Source organism: Dama dama, chromosome 27, assembly GCF_033118175.1.
Source record: "Dama dama isolate Ldn47 chromosome 27, ASM3311817v1, whole genome shotgun sequence".
Classification (NCBI taxonomy): domain Eukaryota; kingdom Metazoa; phylum Chordata; class Mammalia; order Artiodactyla; family Cervidae; genus Dama; species Dama dama.
Window position 1 is genome coordinate 25,117,325 of NC_083707.1, and position 12,847 is coordinate 25,130,171.

The window sequence follows — 12,847 nt, forward strand, 5'->3', positions numbered from 1 at the left end:
GTTTATTCCTGTGCACTTTATTCTTTTCATGCTATTGTAAATGGATTTGCTTTGTCTGACACACGAATGTATAAGGTAATATACATTTATGTATCAGTTGTCTCTGATATTTTTTGGTTCCATTTACAAGGAATGTATTTTTTCATCCCTTCACTTTGAGCTTATATGTGCCCTTAAATCTGGAATGAGTCTCTTGTAGTAGCATATATATAGATACATCTTGTTATTTTTTTTGAATTTGCTCAATCCCTCTGCTTTTTTATTGGATAGTTTAATTCATTTTCATTTAAAGTGATTATTGATAGATGAGGATTTCTTCATGGCATCTTGTTGATATTTTATGCGTGTTTTGTAGTTCTTTTGTTTATGTTCTTCTCTTGCTGTCTTCCTTTTTGAACTGATGATTTTTCATAGCAGTATACTCTGATTCCCTTTTTTTTCTTTGTGTGTCTACTATATGTTTTTGCTTTGTGGTTTCTTTAAGGCTTAAATGAATTATTTTATAGATGTAACAGTCTATCTTGAGCTGATAGCAACTTAATTTCAATCACATGCAAAAACTCTACCCTTTTAAATAACCCACCTCCAAATTTTGTGTCTTTGATGTCATAATTTAAATCTTTTATATTTTGTATCTATTAATAAATTATTGCAGTTATAGCTATTTTAGTATTCCTAGAGTTAAATATTTAATACCTCACTATAGTATTGGAGTATTCTGTATTTGAATATACATTTACCTTTACCAATTTGTTTTATGTTTCTATTTTTGTGTTACTAATTCATGTCCTCTTAACTTGAAAAACTCCTTTCAGCATTTCTTATAAAGTGGGTCAAATAGTGATGAACTCTCTCAGTTTTTTGTCAGGAAACTCATTCTTTTTCAATTCTGAAAGACAAGTTTGCCAGCAAAGAAGCTGAGGTCCTCGGCAGAGCAGGCACTGGGAGGCTTGATCATTGCTGCTTCATGCCTGATGTTGATAGCCTTTGCCATTCTTCCTGTGCCAGGCCATCTTTATGCCTCTCAGCTTTGCTGATCTCTAAGTGGGATGAAATAAAAGACTATCCTTTGTGCATTTCTCCCAAAATTTGATTCATAAGAATTGTGTATCATTTCAGTGCCCCCAAAGGGAAGCTGGTAGCTCACACTTTCCCAGGGAGAGGGACTATTTCAGACCAGAGTTTTCTCTTGGCATGACCAGTGTCAGACAAAATGAAGCTGTCTTCCTTCCCATTGCGTGTTGGTATTCTGTTTTTTATATTTTTGGTCCATGTGGCTTAAGTTTCTTAAGTGGACTCTTGAGACTTCCCAAGGCTGTTTTTGTTTGTATGTCTGATTGTTAATGATTATTGGTAGATGGAAGCTAGGGTCTCCAACCCCATCATTTTGGTGATGTTACTCTGAATGAGCTTTCTGCTTTTAATAGCTGTGTGCTATTTTGAATACCTTTTTGTAAGATTTAAGCCAATCGAAAAATGAAACATCTGAGGATATTCTACTATGTTTTTAATATCAATATTATAGTTGCTCTTTCAAGGACAACACTTTTACAACATAGTTTTGTACATTATTTTGCTTATTTTAAATGTATATATTGACTACTCACTGAAATTTTTGTTTCCTTTTAAAAAGACAATGCCAGATCACAAGCTTTGGTTCAATTTGCTAACCCTGAGGAAGCTGTTGAGGTTACTCATGAAGATAAGATGACAAACACTGAAGGTGAGGGCAGAATCTAAATTGCATAGTAACCTATGTAAACTGTATTTATATTCACTCATTTGCTTGTGATGCCAATGTTATATTTTTATTAAGAAATAAACCTAAATATCATTAATAGTTAACAAAGTACTGATATCTAATATATGGACATAATATTTTAATAAATTTTATTAATAGTGTATTGTTCATTAAAATTTGATTCATAAGAATTGTTTATAATTTCAGAAATTTATGAATGTTTAAAATAAACAGTTTCTTTATCCTTCATGTTAGGACTGACATGTGCTGGAAACTTTCCAGTTCATTAAGGATATGTTTCTTAGAATGAGAATAAGAAGGACTAATGTTTTTGGGTTGTGAAATCCAGAATTAAAAATTGTTCATTGAGATTCCATTAAACGTTAGCTCAGAAAGTGTTTCTGGTGTCCTATGTGGAAAGAAGTAGAAAGAGATGGTTAAATGTATGCATTTTATGTATGCTGTGGGCTTAGTTGCTCAGTCATGTCCAACTCTTTGCGACCCAACAGACTGTAGCCCGCCAGGCTCCTCTGTCCCTGGGAATTCTCCAGGCAAGAATACTAGAGTGGGCTGCCATGCCCTCCTCCAGGGGCTCTTCCCAACCCAGGGTTCAAACCCGGGTCTCTCACATTGCAGGTGGATTCTTTACCACCTGAGCCACCATTCTATGGTGTTTCATATTTTTTCTCAGATCATTCTCATGGATAACTCCATATTTATCAAAATATTTAATCTTAATTTTGGTTAATTTAAGCCCAGTTCATCACCTGTACTTCTGACCAACTACTATATATTATTAGTGGTTTCATTTTATACCCCTGCCTACCTAGGTTTTGATTAATTTGCCAGAGTGGCTCACAGGACTCAGAGAAACATTTTACTTAGTAGGTTACTGGTTTGTTATAAAAGAATATAACACAGGAACAGCCAGATGGAAGAGGGGCATAAGGCAAGATATGGAGGAAGGTCACAGAGCTTCCACAAGATACGGAGGAAGGGATGTTGTCTCTAAGCATGCCAGTCCCCCCAAATCTCCATATATTCACCAACCGAGAAACTCTCAGATCCCTGTCCTGTTGAACTTTTATGGAGTCTTCATCATATGGGCAGAATTGATTAAATCGTTGACCACAGATTGTTGATTCACCCTCCAGCCCCTCTCCCCTCCACAAGGGTCAGAAGTTGGTGGTGGGACTGAAAATTCTAACTCTGTAATCAAAGGATTGGTTCTCCTGAGTCCCCATCCTTATCTGGGGTCCAGAAATCACCTCATTAGTACAAAAATTGACATCTTAATTGCTGTCATTGGTTAGGAAATGGCAAGGGTTTTAGCATCTCTGTGCCAAAAACAGATCAAGACCAAATATATACTGCTTATTCTAAATCACGGGAGCTTCCCTGATGGCTCAGCTGGTAAAGAATCCACCTGCAATGCAGGAGATCCTGGTTCGATAATGGGTCAGGAAGATATGCTGGAGAAGGGATAGGCTTCCCACTCCAGTATTCTTGGGCTTCCCTTGTGACTCAGCTGGTAAAGAATCTACCTGCAATGTGGGAGACCTGGGTTCAGTTTCTGGGTTGGGAAGATCCCCTGGAGAAGGGAAAGGCTACCCACTCCAGTATTCTGGCCTGGAGAATTTGCGACTCTCTGGGTCACAAAGAGTCAGACACAACTGAACGACTTTCAGTTTCACTTTCATTCTAAATCACAATATCAGAGCAGTGTATGACAAATGAATACTGTGGGACAAAAGTATCATCAGTATTTTGAGTAACATCAATTTGTTTGTATGGCTTTTAAGAATTAAGAGAACTGTTAATAAGGACAGATTTGAATTGAATATTGAAGGATGTATTTGTATATGAAATGTGAGGATGGAATTTAAGGAAGAAGAGAATGAATCAAATAGTGTGGTAAAATAACACAAAATATGGGAAAAGTAGATTACTTTGAATTCAGCATAGGAAAGATCCAGAAATATCAAGATAATTGGTTAACATAAAGCTTGAAATGATCAAGGTGCAGTCAAGAAGCATCTTGAATTTCAGACTCAAAAGTGTGAACTTCATTATTGCTTAGTCTCTGGTCCTGTATGAATTTGATTGGTGATGTTTTGTTGCCAAGTCTTTTGCTCGAAAATTTGAGTCTGAGTGTGCTCTGCAGAATTATTTGGGTACAGGAGGAATATGGAAACTATTGTCCTAAGCAAACAAACTATCAAATAGTTCTCCAGAAAAGAGAAGTTTATTTGGATCAGCAGATTCAAGGTCTGTAGCCATTATGAGCTATGTGCAAGTTCCCCCAAGTTCCCCCGAGGCATACTCTTTTATGTAAGGGAAAAGAAGTCAGGAGAGCTACAGTAAACAAGGGCTTCCCAGGTGGCGCTAGTGGTCAAGAGGAGAATGGTACAAGGTTATTTAATTCTGTCACTAGGGAATGTTTGTTGGTCTTTTTATCAAACAGATTTGTTGAGAGAAAATTTAAATACAATAAAATCCACTCATTTAAGTAAACGGGTCAATGATTTGACACCCATTGAACCACTGTCTTAAACGGTATAGATACTCTTTTCAGAAAGTACGTTCATGTCTTTTGTATTCACTATCACTTCACCCCACCCTTCATAGCCACAGATATGATTTCAGTTTCACCATCTTAAAATTTTAAATAAGTGGAATCATTCCACTTGTGTGTCCTTTTGTGTCCAGTTTCTTTCAAAGTATGACAAAGAGGTCTGTGAGATTCATCCATGTAGCTGAATATATTAGTAGTTTCAATGTTGAATATATCAGCAGTTTGTTCATCTTACTGCTCAGTAGTATTCCTTTGCATGAGTGCTGTATAGCCATTGACGGAAACTTTGGGTTTTCTGATTTTGAGCTATCATAAAGCTGTTACGAATAATTACACATAAGTTTCTTATGGACATATTTTTATTTGTCTTGGATAAATACATAGAAGTGGAGTGCTGAGTCATACAATAAGTGTATACTTAACTTTTATAAGAAACTGCCAAACTGTTTTCCAAAAGTTATTGACAGTTCCACCAGCAACATATGAGTTACAGTTGTACTGTATGTGTGTGCTCAGTCACTTAGTCGTATCTGACACTGCAACCCCATAGAATGTGGCCCGCTAGGCTCCTCTGTCTGTGGGATTTTTCAGGCACGAATACTGCAGTGGATTTGCCATTTCCTCCTCTAGGGGATCTTCCCATCCCAAGAATCCAACCCATGTCACCTGTGTCTCTGGCATTGGCAGGTGGATTCTTCACCACTGAGCCAACTGGGAAGCCTATTGCTGTACTGTATTCTCACTAATACTGACTTTGCCAATTTTTAAAATTTTTGGCATTCCAGTGATTGTGAAGTTGTACTGCACTGTGAGTTAAATATGCACTTTTCTGATGATTAATGATGTGGTGCATCTTTTTACATGCTTGTTAGTCATTTTTGTGTTATCTCTTGGAAAAGTCCAGTCTTATGCCCATTTTTTATTGGGTTGTTTTCCTGTTGTAAATTTTCTCTGCACATTCCATATGTAAGTCATTTGTCAGATATGTATCTGTTTCCTCCCACTCTTGCTCGTGTGTTCATTTATCGTAATAGCTTTTTGAGGCAAGCTAAATGTTTTGATATTGGTGAAGTCAAATTTGTTTTTTCAATGTTTCTCTCTCTCTTCCTTCCCTCTTTCCTATCTGTTTTTTTGTTTGTTTTATTTAGTTTTTTAAATGTATTTATTTTTAATTGGAGGATAATTGCTTTACAGTGTTGCGTTGGTTTCTGCTGTATGTCAACATGAATCAGCCCTAAGTGTACATATGTCTCCTCCCTCTTGAACCTCCCTCTGACATCCCAGCCCATCCCACCCCTCTATGTTGTCACAGAACACCAGATTTGAGCTCCCTGTGTCATACAGTGAATTTTCACTAGCTATCTGTTTTACATATGGTAATGTTTATGTTTCAGTACTACTTAAAAGATGTTTACTCCTTGGAACAAAAGCTATGACCAACCTAGACAGCATATTAAAAATTACGTTACTAACAAAGTTCCATCTAGTCAAAACTATGGTTTTTCCAGTAGTCATGTATGGATGTGAGAGTTGGACTATAAAGAGAGCTGAGTGCCAAAGAATTGATGCCTTTGAACTGTGGAGTTGGAGAAGACTCTTGAGAGTCCCTTGGACTGCAAGGAGATCAAACCAGTCCATCCCGAAGGAAATCAGTCCTGAATATTCATTGGAAGGACTGATGCTGAAGCTGAACATCCAATACTTTGGCCACCTGATGTGCAGAACCAACTCCCTGGAAAAGATTCTGATGCTGGGAAAGATTGAAGGCGGGAGGAGAAGGGGACAACAGAGGATGAGATGGTTGGATGGAATCACCGATGCAAGGGACATGAATTTGAGTAGGCTCTGCGAGTTGGTGATGGACAGGGAAGCCTGGTGTGCTGAAGTCTGTGGGATCGCAAAGAGTAGGATGCAACTGAGCGACTGAACCGAACTGAAATACTCTCCCAATTGCTTGCTTGTTTTTTAAAACTATTTTTTCTATTATGTCCTGGCCTATCTTGTTTCTGATGAGAAATATAGCAGTTATTCATACCATGTCCTCTCTATATAATAGAGGACATGTCCTTTTGTATCTGGCTGCTTTAAAGATTTCCTCTTTAATTGGTTTTCAACAGTTTGACTAAACTGTTGATGTTTTCAGACATAGTTCTCTTTATGTTTCCATATTGTGTGAAATTTGTTGAGCTTCTTGGATGTGTGAGTTGATGTTTTTCATGAGATTTTGAAATTTTTTGGCTGTTATTTCTTCAAATATTTTTCTCTCCAAATTTCCCTCTCTTCTCTTTCCAGACCCTCAACTTCACATATGCTGGACTTTGATTATGTTTGATTTTTTCCCTAGAATTCCTTGAGGATCTGTTCTTTTTTCTTCATTTTTATTTCTTTTCTTTAGATTGGATAATTTCTATCAATCTGCCCATTCATTCTTTACTCAGGGAAAGGTCTCTTCCTACGTTCCCCCACCGCCAGTGTATAACAAAACTAAAAGGAGCTTTGTTTTTCATTAAAAAAAAGGTAACAGTACTTTCTCTTCATCACACAGAGGCTTTGCAAGGAGAAGAAATTATTTCTAAACTTATGAGCACTAGCTTATTCTGCATTTTGGAAGAAAACCAGGATATTAAAAGGGGTAATGGAATGTGAGAAAAAAAAAATTGTGTTTGGGTAAGAGATTTTCCTCAGAGAACTGACTTGAGATAAAGGCGTGATACAATAATTTCAGTGATGGATGTAAAGGAATTACATATTAAAAGCAGAAGAGAAGGAAGAATGGTAGTGATAAAATCTTAAATTATAGGCTGTGTGAATAAACTGTGTAAGGATCTAATTCATTGAGCGAAGAGAGTTGGCAGTTAATGAACATAAACAACCCTTTGCCCACACAATCAGACCATCCATATTTTTTCTCAAATGGAAGTTTCATGTTGCAGTCTCAACAAACCTCAACTCTGGTTAGGTCCAGAAGGATCTTACTCTTATGCATCGATTCTGAGCAAGGATGTTGGAGTTGGGCTGATTTTTAGAGAGAATGAGTGTCCCGCCTGACTTTAATTCTTAAAATATTTACCCAAATTTTTATGCACAGGCTTTACAGGGTAGAGCTCTATCAACTTAATGTTTGACTAAAACTGTTAATTCATTGTATCTTGGAGTTGTAGGTGAAAATGATCTTATATAACACCCTGCCATCTGATTCATGTATTCAGTGAGAAATCTAAGGTTAGAGATTGATTAATTTTATCTTAAGAATCACAGTTATCAGTCAGTCAAGCTGATAAATGAATGACCAGAGATAGCAAGTTTAGTGACCTAAGTGTATCTATAGTGTGTGTAACATGAAAAAGAAGTGGAAAGGAACGTTGTAACTCATACCCTTAGTATTAGGATAAAGCAGTAATGAGAACTCAGAGATTCTTGTTCTTTGTTGTGCTACTTGTAGTGCCATGTCTTTTGTAGACTTTTAGTGCAAACTCTAACTTTACAATATTTCCTTTCCCCCACTTTACCATATGTAAAATGTTAATCCTAAACCATGGAGTGCTCTGGAAATTAACGAATAACTCATCTGGTAGGTTGAGAATGGCACATGAATAAAAATGTTAAAAGAGTCATAGTTATCCTTGTTTCCTCCACATTTAATGAAGCAAAACAAATGCTTTGACTATAAGGAACACTGCCTGCTTGTTAAATGTATATTAAAACTCTACTTTTAGAAGGCTGGACAATATGCCTGTATTAGGATATTTTGATAAGAGATCAATATGTAACTTTTATCAGCTTGGTTTTTTTCTTTTTTGGTCCTCTGAGTGTTACAGAGATGAAAATGTACATCTGTGTATGAAATAAAGAGGCAAAATAGAATATAACAAAAAATTAGTCACGCCAAGTATGTGTGTTCCCCATGGTCAAAGCAAAGTAAAATACATTAGAATATCAGCACTGATATCTTGAAAGAACATTCAAACTTCACAAACAAGTGACGTGAAACTTTTGAGATGTCCGTGAGCTATCCTTTTAGAAACACTTCTCTTTGTTTCACCACATTTTTAAATATAAAAACAACCTTCATGGTATTGTGTATACTCCCAAGCCAGAGAGAAATAGTTTAAGTCCCAGCTCTCCCACTTCTCAGCTCTTTGCAGTGCAACACTTTAGATAGCAACTTCTTTAAGCTTTGGTTTCCTCATATATGAAATCAAGACAAGAACCCCTTTCAACTGATTGTTGTGAAGATTAAATAAAATGTGGCATCAAAAGTGCTTAGTGTAGCCCCATGTTTGGTACATATATTTAGTGCTCAAAAAGGTAAAAAATATGTATTTTTTTCCTATATGGACTATTATTCTGCATGTAGGATATGAACATGTGGGATAGCCACATTGATAAATGAAACCTATGCCATTTTGACAGATAATTTATTTTTGGAGGAGGATATTTTGAGATTTCATTTAAAGATATTTAAAAGACTTCAGTTTATATGAAGCTGTCTAAAATATTTACCATCTCTATGTGTTGACACTGAAACAAAAGGCACAGGCTGGAGGCAACAGCATTGCTTCCGTGTTCCTCAAGGTCAACTGAAATGAGAACATCAGTCTGTTCTCACCGAGGCCCCACGCCTATTTCGTGTCTTGCATTTAAGATCAGTGATTGCAGCTGTAATCCAGCTCAAAAGAGTCCTTAGAGGCCACAGGACTGCAAGTAAGCACTTTGGTGGAGCTTCATGGACAACTTTGCTGTGCTTCTGCAACCTTCAGTTGATTCGGGACATGCCAGGATTAGAATCACTGAGGCACATCAGACTGAGTGGATTTTATGATGAGGACAACTTGAATGCCACAGTGAGAACATCAATCACTCTTCACATGAGACTTCAATTTTCAGAAATGGAGGGTAGAAAATGAGGTTATTATGAGGATGATGGGGACCTGCTTTTATTTATTTATTTTTTCAGCAGGGGAAACCATGCTGAATTTAAGGAAGAACTTCAATGCATGAGTGGTTGGATATTATTTACACTGGAACATGTGGTGTCTCTTTGAGAGGAGAATTTAAAATATATGTCAAAGTCATTTCTTAAGTGATTCAAGGTCTATGTAGAAACAAATGGATTAACCGATTTTCCGCCTTTTTTCTGTCTTTTTTCATGATGCCTTGGAACACTTCAACTTTTAAATTTTCCTGACGTTTTCTTCTCACTTCTTAGGCTTATTTTTATTTGTTACATTTTGTGTTATAAATGATCATTTTATTTTAGTTTTCAGATTATTGGAAGGTTCATTCTGTAATTCTCTGACATTTATCAATCTGTTGATTGGAGTTGGAGTGTTAATGCTAGTAAAGCAGAAACTTTTTGTGCATTCTGAAGATCAAGGTTTACTTTTCTGTATATAACTGTGAACTGATGTCCTCTGTCTGCTTTACCTGTAGAGCTGAATAAAGGCCTTTATTTTGGCTACCCATGCCGACGTGAAAGCTGTGCTTTAGTAAACATCCCGGCTCCATGTGTCAACAAGATGATTGCACACATTGAAGATATGGAGTCTAAAATACAGGAGCATCTGAAACGGGCAAGTCATATCTAACATGCTGAAATTTTTGTATAGGGTCTATAGGTTTCCCTGGTGGCTCAGTGGTAAAGAATCCACCTACCAAGCAATTCATGCCCATTCAATCCGTGGGTCAGGAAGATCCCCTGGAGAAGGAAATGGCTACCCACCCCTGTAGTATTTGCCTGGGAAATCCCCTGGGCAGAGGAGCCTGGTGGGCTACGGTCCATGAGGTCATGAGAGTCAGACATGACTGAGTGACTAAAGAACAATATAGGGCCTATAAGGGTCTGTTACTTAAAGGACCCAGGGAGTTATTTATTTATTTATTTTTAATGATTCTTGGACTTTATAGAATCTTTGCTTAGTTGCACAGTTTACTAGTCTGAACATGTTTTTGATAGTGTCACTTCAGAAGGGTGAAATGACCTTATTAAACAGATTTTTTTTCTCCTGCATGTTTGTTCTTTATCTTAGCAGCAATCATGCTAAGTAGTAATTTCCATAAGCCAACTTGACTAGTAAATTAAATAGTATTTACATCCTTTTCAGGGACACTAAACTGATTAGATGTCTAGATGAGTAAATTGGTGTATAAAAGGACAGAATGCCCTTTTTTAATGAGTTATTTGGTTTTAAAGAAATACTTAACAGGTCTGTTAAAAGAGAATACAATGATTCTTTATCTTTTTAATGTTAAAATTTGCCTTCATTATTCTGAAGGGGGTTTAATCTTGAAGTTACTATAACTATTATTTTCAAAGGATAATTTAGGAATGATTAAAAACCTTCTCATACCTTTTATTCATATTACATTTCTAAGTAATTAATTCACAACTACACTGCCCAGATAGGAAGAAAAGTTGGCCAGAAATCTGTGCTATTTCTTTTCCTTGATCACTCTTACTGTTTCTGGCTCTGAGTTCCAGTGGGCCGTCGTCATGCTTGATCTAAGGTGCTGTTTCCTTTCAGAGGAGTTAGAGTGCAGAATTTAAGATCACGGCCCTAAGAGCCGCAACTTCTGTGAACTTAGATGCTGCTACTGCTGCTAAGTCGCTTGTCGTGTCCGACTCTGTGCAACCCCAGGGACGGCAGCCTTCCAGGCTCCTCTGTCCATGGGATTTTCCAGGCAAGAGTACTGGAGTGGGGTACCATTGCCTTCTCTGAACTTAGATGAGAATGGTGATAATGATACCGTGTTAGATAACATGTGACGTGCACTCAATATATATTGACTGTGTGTTGTTATTTCTATAACATTATATATATCATTCTATGTTAGTATTTATACCTGTGGCTGCTTTGTTCTCCCACATTAGAACACTCCTTCAGAAAATGCTTTGCAGGTCATCTGTCTGATGGTGGCTTGGGCCTTGAAGAGTATAAGTAGATAGAAGAGAATTAATATTAATTAATATGATATGCTGGGACTTCCCAGGTGGCTCAGTGATAAAAGAATCCACTTGCCAATGCAGGAGATGCAAAAGACTTGAGTTCAATCCCTGGGTCGGGAAGATCACTGGAGGAGAGATTGGTAACCCATTCCAGTATTCTTACCTAGAAAATCCATGGACAGAAGAGTCTGATGGGCTACAGTCCATGGGGTTGCAAAGAGTTGGAAACAGCTGAGCACAGAGAGATAGAATATGATATGCTCTACACTTTACAAGTGTTTTAATTAACAGTTATGTATGTTGCTAAAATGATGAAAATAGATTGATAGGTGTATATGAATAGTCAAAGGCCCCAACCTTTGGCCTCACACTGATAACTCCTGTCGATCAGCAGTGGCATTAGATTAGAAGTACTATGCACAATAAATGTAATGTGCTTGAATCATCCCCAAACCATCCCCCAAGCCTGGTTCGTGGAAAAATTGTCTTCCGTGGAACCTGTCCCTGGTGCCAAAAAGGCTGGGGCCACTGCTATAATATAACTCAGAACTATTGTTGAATGGTTACTGTTCTGTCTAGATGGAGAAATAATAATTTTAAATAGTTTAGAGTCTCATTTACAGTCATAAGACAGAGTTGGGATTCGATCACACTCCCCCTGTTGCCAAAGCCCATGTTCATTACCCATTCCTGCTCAGGATTCTGAGCGGTTAGCTAACTGTTAAAACAGTGGTTAATGGGCTAGCTAAAACAATGACCTCGTGCATGCATGCTCAAGGTTGTGTGCAAGTTGCTTCAGTTGTGTCCGACTCTTTGTGACCCTATGGACTGTAGCCCACCAGGCTCCTCTGTCCATGGGATTCTCCAGGCAAGAATACTGGAGTGAGCTGTCATGCCCTCTTCCAGAGGATCTTCCTGACCCAGGGATCAAACCTAGGTCTCCTGCAGGCAGATTCTTTACTGCTGAGTCACCAGGGAAGCCCAAAAAAGGACCTCAGGTAAAGTAATTCACAAAATAAGCTAAGTATTGTATAGCTTATCTTAAGGAAAATTGAAAAAAGCAGGCTTTTTCTGTAGATATATTATGTAAATAACCAGCTGCCATGTTTCTCCATCCATTCATAGATGTTTAAATGTAATTCTGAATCTTGAAAAGAAAATTCATCAAAGTAGAGTTACTGTGAACATTTTACCTACATTTATTTTTTGTAAGAGTGAGAAAACATTGAAAAATGATGGAAATAATCACCTGGATATCTTCCCATACAAATAAGAGGTTTTGATTTGCTTTTCTTCTACTTTATACGCCCACACTGCCTAGACTAGAGATGATTTTATTTAATTTGAAATGATCTCTACTCAGTTGAAAGTTTCTTTTTCATTTAATCAATACAAGTCATTAAGCTGTTACCATGACTTAAAAGAATGGCTCAGAGAGAAGCTATTTAGAAATCATTTTTTAAATATAAAAAAATTCATTGTACACAAGTAATAACTTTATCATTAATAGCAATAATAATATAGCTAATATTTTTTAAGTGTTTACTGCATATCATAGGCTGTATTAAACACTTAATATACATGA

At 37.0% G+C, this 12,847-nt stretch overlaps 1 protein-coding gene across 1 annotated transcript in view; it reads left to right on the top strand.

Moving 5' to 3' along the window:
* The window catches only part of CCDC178 (coiled-coil domain containing 178), a 364,772-nt gene that overhangs the window by 12,678 nt on the left and 339,247 nt on the right, over positions 1-12,847 (top strand). The window contains exons 2-3 of the mRNA XM_061130911.1: positions 1,634-1,723; positions 9,750-9,889. Coding sequence (XP_060986894.1) covers positions 1,634-1,723; positions 9,750-9,889 — 230 coding nt within the window. The remainder of the gene's footprint in view (positions 1-1,633; positions 1,724-9,749; positions 9,890-12,847) is intronic.